Source organism: Colobus angolensis, unplaced genomic scaffold (assembly GCF_000951035.1).
Source record: "Colobus angolensis palliatus isolate OR3802 unplaced genomic scaffold, Cang.pa_1.0 Scaffold137, whole genome shotgun sequence".
Classification (NCBI taxonomy): Eukaryota; Metazoa; Chordata; class Mammalia; order Primates; family Cercopithecidae; genus Colobus; species Colobus angolensis.
In genome coordinates this window covers 1,526,796-1,535,429 of record NW_012114455.1, presented here as the reverse complement: position 1 = coordinate 1,535,429, position 8,634 = coordinate 1,526,796, and the positions used below count along the sequence as shown (strand labels likewise).

The following is an 8,634-nucleotide window of genomic DNA, read 5'->3' as shown; positions in this document are numbered from 1 at the left end:
GTGTTAGCCAGGATGGTCTCCATCTCCTAGCCTTGTGATCCACCTGCCTCGGCCTCCCAAAGTGTTGGGATTACAGGTGTGAGCCACCGTGACCAGCTGAGAAATGGATGGATTTTTAAATTTTATTTTACTATTTGGAGGTATCAGACATATGACACACACGACAGAATAGCTATGGGAAAATTAAAGATCCTTACACAGTGATACTAACTAAACAAACAAAAAAAAAAGCAAAAGCAATGATTACTTCTGGAAGAAAAAGCTTTACAAGAAAAGCGGCCCTTTATATTAGTGGTATCTGTATCTACGGGCTCTACATCTGTGGATTCAAACAACTGTGGATCAAAAATATTCGGAAAAAAATTGTGCTCGTACTGAATGTATACAGACTTTTTTCTTGTCATTATAAATAATCTAGAAATGATTTAAAGTACACAAGAGGATAAGTTATATGCAAATACTGTAACATTTTACGTCAGGGACTTGAACATCCACAGATTTTGGTATGTGCAGGGGGTCCAGGAACCAATCCCTTGTGGATACAGAGGGGCAACTGTAATTATAATAATATGCTGTTTGGCTCAGCAGTGAACAATCCTTACACTGTCACATGATATCAATACTGACAGTTAATGTGACCTAATTCATGGCATATTACAGAGAGGTGATGGGGGGATAGGAAAGGTAGAATGGGTGGTGTTTTCAAAGACCTCAATTCCCACTTCCTATAATGGGAAATTAGTTGACAATGACTATACATCAGGAAACAGCAGTATGAAAATATTATTTAAAGGTATGAAGGTTAATATCAGAAAAGAAGTATTCTCTTCAGGTTGGAGCAAGGGGTTACTGTTTTTCATTACAAGTCTTTCAATACTAATTGAATTTAACATTGAGTATGTAATACTTCATTAAAAAAATACATGACACAGATTCCTAAATCCCACTTACAGAAACTCTCATTCAGTAAGTCTGAGGCTGGGTCCGGTAATCTGTAGTTTTAAATCTCTCAGGTGATCCTGATAGAGAGGCCTAGGAAAACGACACGGCTTTTTATAAATTAAGAGGGAAAGTCAGGACTAGATTACCAGCCTCCTGATCCCACATTACTGTGTCCTCTACTCTATCTCAATCATCCACTGTATTCTCACCAGGCTTTAACAGATCCTCTGCAGAATTCTGGCCAAAATATAGAACGTATTGGCAAATTTGGTGCAGATGCACTATATATTAATAGAGTCCATCTGTAAGCTGTGTTGCAAAAGTAAAGCACTCAGGCAAGATTGCAAACTGATGAAGCTGGAAAACTATAGCAGTCTGAGGGACTCTTGAACTGGTGAAAATAATGTAAAAACCCAACTTTATTCTAGAGGTGAAGGTGGTGAGGAGTTAAGCAATAAAGAGATAATGTGGAGGAGTAAACACATGAAATTCCCCATCTGGACAGAAGGCTGAGGAAGAGAGGAGGACGCTGAAGATTACCTTTGAATACGAATACTATGATCTGAGAATCCTTGAGTGTCAATCATCACATCTGCTTCATCCAGGACAAACACACGAATCTTAGTCAAATCAATCAATTTTAGTTTAAAACACCAATCTAGGACAGTCCCAGGAGTGCCAATTATAATCTGTTTAGTGATGTCGGTGCCTCTGGGAACTGGGGAGAAAAGGGTTTTAGGCACTCCTTCAGATGCAAACAGCTCCAACAGGTCACAGTTCAGGGCAGTGCAACATAAAGCTCATAAGCAAAAACACAGTTTGCAATAATTTTCCAAGTGGAAACCCTGAGGGTCACTGTGGTTTTTGATTCTGCAGAATTTTTAGGATAAATTTCTGACTTTATCTTAACTTTAACTGTGAAAAATGGCACTTCCCCAAACAGAAAACAACCAAAATGTCCATCAATAGGTTACATCAAATAAATCATGAAATATTGGGCAGCTGGTCAAAGGAACAAACAGTATGAAAAAAAGTGCTCCCATTTTTGTAAACACTCAATGAAAACAAATATAAATATGGGCATTTGTATGTGCTGGTATGAGCTCAAAAAAAAAAAAAGCAGAAAACAAAGGCTTGCCTGTTTACTATGTGATCTTTGGGATTACGTTTTTGGAGGGCAATGAAGAACAATTTTCACTTCTATCTTTTCATCTTTTTGTCTTTTGAAGTTTTTTTCCCCATGATAAGCTTATAATAGTTTAATGAAAAATCCCAAAATAAAAGCTGTCCTGCACAAAACCACCAAGTCTTAAAGTAAGGACTATACAAAGGCATCCTCTTGCAGGATGTGGAAATGATGTGGCTAACATTTAGTGGGTCCTTACTACGTGACAGGCATTGTGTACAATGCTTTACCAACATTATCTCAATTCTGATAACAACTCTACGACATGAGTGCTATTATTTCCCCCATTTAGAGATGAGAATGCCAAGAAGTTATATAAAATGCTTATTAGCGGTGAAGCCAGGATTTGAAAAATCAGCCAGGACTGGCTTACTGGTACATACTTCGATTCCCTCGAATGGCATACATCACTTGAACATCCACACAAAATTTTCCCATCTGCTCAACCACACGGCCAGTTTGCAGAGCCAATTCATAAGTAGGAGCTAGGCAGAGGCACTGTGGGATAGAGAGAGAAGAAGGGAGGAGAAAGGTTCTTAAAAGCATCTTTCAAATGTCAACTACAAGAAAAATTTGTTCAGGGAGAGACACAGAAAGGAAATTGAAGGTTTTCATTGAATGCAATATTTTTAATTGGATACAGTTTAATAGTTGACAGATTTGAGGTGAACGTTGAGTATGAGAAGAGGAAGGGGCTGAGGGATGGAGAAACAGCTACCTTTTACATATTCCTCTCTAAAGGGTTATTTAGAAACACAAGTTACTAGTCACCTTTTTTGGGGTGGGGGAGGCATAGGAGAGGAAAGAATGAGATGTAAGGAAGCCGGGAATCAATGAATGCAAGGCAAATTACAGTTTGAGTTCTATCCCATAGCTCTCATTTGCTATTAAAAGTCTGTCTATTTTTGAGGCTGAGCGCAGTGGCTCACACCTGTAATCCCAGCACTTTGGGAGGCTGAGGTGGGCGGATCCTGAAGTCAGGAGTTCGAGACTAGCCTGGCCAAAATGGCAAAACCCCATCTCTACTGAAAATACAACAAAATTAGCCAGGCGTGATGGTGGGTGCCTGTAATCCCAGCTACTTGGGAGGCTGAGGCAGGAGAATCACTTGAACCCAGGAGGCAGAGGTTGCAGTGAGCCAAGATTGTACCACTGCACTCCAGCCTGGGTAACAGAGTGAGACTCCATGTCAAAAAAAAAAAAAAAAAGGAAGGAAAAAAAAAAAAAAAGACTGCCTATTTCGGGAACACTCCTTGCTTGATCCAATCTGTTTATATTATCTATATCTTTGTAACACATGATATGATATATATAACATAATATAATATATAATGGGCAGAATATTCCCCCAAACTCTGTTATTCCATACTCCATAAAAATGATGGTTGCTGATGAATAAAGATGCTGATGGAAAAAACCAGTGATATCTAATGCACTTAACATGGGTCAATTAGGAATCTGTGAGAGGGAAACACAGCCAAAGTGCTAAAAATACCTTTCACACACATTTTTCAAAATGTGCTCAGGCATAACTTATCCTACAGGATTTTTATTGATAATATCAAACCCTAAGCATAAATTTCACTGAACTTGTCTAAAATGTGTAAGATTTCCTCTGCCTTACCTATAGCTGACCTGGCTGATCAGAGTGGAAGCTAATTGACAGCGCCTTGGTGTTCCCCACAGCACTTAATGCATATGGGTACTCAGCTTGTCAAGCAAATAGGGAGAGACGACCAGATACTTTTCATGAGAGGAAACTACACTAGGAGAACGGTATACCGGGTACCAGTGCCAGTCTTGACTCAGCCACTCTCTGGGGACCTCAAAAAAGACACTTCCCCCTCCAAGCATCAGCGTCCTCCTCTGCTAAAGTGAGGTGGACTACATGACCTTCTGGTCCTGCAGCTAGATGGCGGTAATTATTGCATGCTTAACTTATGCCAGGCACTGTGCTAAAAATGTAAATTACTTCATTAAATCCACATGATGACTTTATTCAATGTTTAATGAATGGTTTCTATAAGCCAGGCGCTGTGCTAGGTATTAGGATTTAAGGGTGAACAGATCAACTATGATACATTCCTTTACAGATGCTATCTTAAAAGACAAGGATTAACAGACTGAGATTTATTAACTTGCCTAAGACATTTAGTTAGTAAGTGGGAGGTTGGATTCAAACTACTCAAGATGATAAAGCCTGTCCTCTCCATCACTGTCCCATACTGCTGCCAAATGCTCTATGATTTTATGAAAAACATGTCTTTTCTAAATATTTTATCACCGTAGTAACCATATTATTGCACAGGAATATCACCTATTACTTTTTTTTTTTTTTTTGAGATGGAGTCTCGCTCTGTCGCCCAGGCTGGAGTGCAGTGGCCGGATCTCAGCTCACTGCAAGCTCTGCCTCCTGGGTTTACACCATTCTCCTGCCTCAGCCTCCCGAGTAGCTGGGACTACAGGCGCCCGCCACCTCGCCTCGCCCGGCTAGTTTTTTTTTTTGTATTTTTTTTTAGTAGAGACGGGGTTTCACTGTGTTAGCCAGGATGGTCTCGATCGCTTGACCTCGTGATCTGCCCGTCTCGGCCTCCCAAAGTGCTGGGATTACAGGCTTGAGCCACCGTGCCCAGCCACATCACCTATTACTAAATGAGCACTGGTAGTGCAAGCATTCCCAGTGTTCTCTCAGCCTTGCCTTACCTGTGGGAACAATTCCAAGGCATTAACTCTGCTTAACATTGCCAACACAAATGCCGCTGTCTTTCCTGTTCCAGACTGGCTCTGTGCTATGAGGTTCTGGGGTCTGCAGAAAACAGAAGACCACTGGGCTAAACTGAATACAAGAGAGTGGACATAAACTGAAAATAAGAAACTAAACATATCCAAGTTAGAATACCACTACCCTGGAAACTCACGGATGTGCCAGCATCATAGGGAGAGCCATCTCTTGGATTTTGGATGGCCTATTAAATCCCATTGCATAGATTCCTTTCAGTAACTCTTCCTTTCTGTCAAAAAAAAAAAAAAAAAATCAAACACAGCTAATAGTTGGTCAGTAGCATCAGAAATACATACCTGAAAGGTGCATTTCTAAATTAAGTCACTTTGCCGCTGAGCTTTAAAACAAGTATTTGGAGATAGATCATTCATACCTCAACTTCCAAACATAAACAATCACACCTGTAGAGCTGGACCACTAAAATAAGAAGCTATCCCATAAGTCTAGGTGAAGGACAGTGGTAAAGACCTTAAGCCAAACCTTCTGTTGAATGAAGCAAAAAAGGAAAAACTCATTGGATGAAAAGAATATATCCATTTGCCGAGAGAGTTGTATTTTCTGCCTAAGCAGAAAACTAAGTGACATTTACTGTTTAGTTCCTTTTCACGAATGATATTGACATTTTTGACAGTAATTTTCAGAAAAGACAAATTTTTATTTAGGTGATTCTTAGATTAGTTCTTTCTAGGAGTAGAAGACACAATATTACTTTATCCTTCTGAGGCAATGTTTCAAAATGCAGCTTTCCTGAGGGTCTTAAGAAAAATGACAAAATGAGGATAAATCAAATGGACTAGAACACTTCAACTTTTAATGCCATGCACATTTGTGTGTGCTTAATTGGTAGAGGGCTGGCAGCCCGCCTTAAATCATGGGTAGGCTTTCTACCACTTAGAAAACTTCTGGGAACTAGGATTTTGGATTTTTACCCTTTACATAAGTAGGTTTCAGTGCTTTTCTTTCTGTTAAAATACATTTTTTTAGCGTCAAATGATAAATCCCTAAGGAATGCAAACCCATTTGTGAAAGTTATTCAGTTTAATACCATTTGAAACAAAATATAATCAGGAAAGTAAAAGCTTATAACTTATGTACAGTTGGGTAAAGTAGGATGTCTGGGTCATTAGAATCTGGGTTCTGATACGGAGAGGGGCAATCTGGCAGTGCTTAGCTTAGCTATCTATCCCAGCATGAAAATATCTTACTATCAAAAATGTTCTCAATTCGCCAGGCAACTTGGGTATCCTAATGTTCTTCTTTAGAACATCCTTTCTTCTTCTTTTTTTTTTTTTTTTTTGACGGTGTCTCGCTCTGTCACCCAGGCTAGAGTGCAATGGTGTGATCTCGGTTTGCTGCAACCTCAGCCTCCTGGGTTCAAGCGATTCTCCTGCTTCAGCTTCCTGAATAGCTGGGATTACAGGTGCGTGCCACCATACTCGGCTAATTTTTGTATTTTTAGTAGACACGGGGTTTCTCCATGTCAGCCAGGCTGGTCTCAAGCTCCTGACCCTTGGGTGATCCGCCCTCCTCAGCCTCCCAAGTGTTGGGATTTTAGACATAAGCCACTGCACCCGGTCTGAGCTATATTTTGATTGCATGGAAATGTACAAATCTCACTTTAATACTGAATATTAAAACAAAAATTAACCAGGCATGGTGGTGCATGCCTGTAGTCCCAGCTACTCAGGAGGCTGAGGCAGGAGAGTCGTTTGAACCTGTCAGGTGGAGGTGCAGTGAGCCGAGATCATGTCACTGCACTCCAAGCCTGGGCGACAGAGTGAGACTCTGTCTCAAAAAACAAAAACAAAATATTCAGTATCAGAAAACAAAGAGGAGATCCTGATGGTTTTTATTATAAGCAGATTCGTTTGTTCTGTGCTTTTCAGTATTTTTCCCATATTAAAAGAGTAAAAATACTCACAGCCGCAGCTCTTCAAATGTCTTTACTGAGTAAAGTGGAGAGCTGGGATCCTTCTGTAAAACTTCCACATGGTGACTGGATTCTACTAAGGACTGACGGATTAACTTGTTTAAGAGTGAATTAGCTGCCAAATCCACTATAAAAGTAAAAATAAAAAAGAGGACATCAAGCTTCCTGAATGACAACAAATAAGTTGCTCTTGCTCTTTCAGTGGTTGCATACCAAGCAATTGCACCTACACTCATTTTTCCTCTAAAAGAAGGTTCCAGAAAGAATGATATAGCACTGAGAATCCGTTCTTTATGAGGATTCAGTTTCTTATGCTCTGTTACTTCACCATCCTCTAACTTCAAAGTAGCCTATGGCCATCTCCATGAGACCAAATCCTTGACAGCTGGAAATTCTGAACCCAATCCCTGCATATTCCATTTCAACTTCCTATAAATAAATATACTTCCTCCTAATTTAGTGTGTCTCCTGATAGTCACTATAAGAAAATAGGAGCAAAGACAGGCCTTTTCCAATTGAGATTATATTATTCACTCACACTATTAAAGTTATAAATGAAAACAGAATGCCAGTAGATACATGCAAATGAATTCATCTCCTACCTACATCATCTTCATCATCTTCTTTGATGTTATTAATAGAACCATCTGGAAAGGATGGAGGAGAAACAATACAAGTAAAGACAAATGCTGAGCAGAAATGTAAAGCATACTATTCATTTTCTTCCTGACTCTTCAGTGTCTACTGGCAAGAAGAGTCATTTCATGGAGGAGTGGACGAAATGATTGGGAAGGTAATGGAGAGTGTTGCATGTCACACTGAAGAACTCGCCGTATCTCACTTGGCAAGGACGGGATGAAAGCAAAGCAATGCTTTTTAATCACTGAGGTTGCTCTGCTTTGCCCTAACAGCACTCACCTATGTTTCGGACTGTAGTACTCTTGACACCCCGAAGGTTCTTCCGGGGGTGGTTGAGGTTTGAAAACTATTGAGAGACACAAATTTCAACCAATATTAGGATGCAAGCCCTAAGCAGCCCAGGGCTTCCCTACCACAGGGGCTGGGAGGGATTCAGGGAAGGACACCCGGGTATTGTTTCCTTTGCAATATTAGGTAGCAGCAGATTGCTTTCGAAGTTAGGTTTCCTGTATGAATTATCCTAAAATTGGAGATTTTCTGTATTCCTTGTACATGAAATTTCTCTTTCCTAGGCCTCTAGTTTAGAGTTGGGCAGTACTTGGGCTCACAGCACCAACAAGGGGAGGAGGGCTAGGAAAGTGCGCTGGCAAATGGATGGAAGCAAGCTGAGGCTTAACAAGCAAATGGGCAGAGTAGAAAACTCGGGGTCCAGCTAGGACTATCAGAGCTGCGTTCCCACCCTGGATTTCCAGAGGTAGTCATTTTTGCCCTTTCTAACCAAAGGTCTTGCCTCTCGCGGGGGTGGGGACGGGGTCTCCCTCTGTGGCCCTCTTCCAAACCCTTCCCGCATCTCCCCTCCAGCATCTGACGCCCCGCTTCGAACGCTCGCGGGCTCTCCCTCCCCTCCCAGCCGATCTCCCTCTGCGAGTGGGAGCTCCACCCCCGCGGCTGTGCACCCCCCGACTCGGTGGCGGTTACGTGGCTGTTCAGCCGCTCGCTCTCCGCCGCCCCTGCGTCGCCTCCCCACAGTAACGACGCCATGGCTGCGATCGCTGCTCCCGCCCCCAGCACGTGCTTCCACCACAGGCGCGAGGCGGTGCTGGCCCCATCCGCTGGCCAATGGGCTTCCTCAGGGGGGCACGCGTCCGCGCCCGC

General features: G+C 41.7%; 1 protein-coding gene across 2 annotated transcripts in view; it reads right to left on the bottom strand.

Annotated features, from left to right (window-relative positions):
* The window catches only part of DDX25 (DEAD (Asp-Glu-Ala-Asp) box helicase 25), a 19,064-nt gene extending 10,436 nt beyond the window's left edge, over positions 1–8,628 (bottom strand). The window contains exons 1-8 of one of the 2 annotated variants that reach the window (XM_011934630.1): positions 8,458–8,628; positions 7,759–7,825; positions 7,443–7,487; positions 6,832–6,967; positions 5,047–5,139; positions 4,832–4,934; positions 2,512–2,626; positions 1,483–1,660 (exon numbers count right to left, since the gene is read on the bottom strand). In XM_011934630.1, coding sequence (XP_011790020.1) covers positions 1,483–1,660; positions 2,512–2,626; positions 4,832–4,934; positions 5,047–5,139; positions 6,832–6,967; positions 7,443–7,487; positions 7,759–7,825; positions 8,458–8,520 — 800 coding nt within the window. In that variant the 5' untranslated portion in view covers positions 8,521–8,628. Of the gene's footprint in view, positions 1–1,482; positions 1,661–2,511; positions 2,627–4,831; positions 4,935–5,046; positions 5,140–5,472; positions 5,496–6,831; positions 6,968–7,442; positions 7,488–7,758; positions 7,826–8,457 lie in introns of those variants that run through there. The other variant, XM_011934631.1, reaches the window with a different exon arrangement.
* Positions 8,629–8,634: the final 6 nt, after the last annotated feature.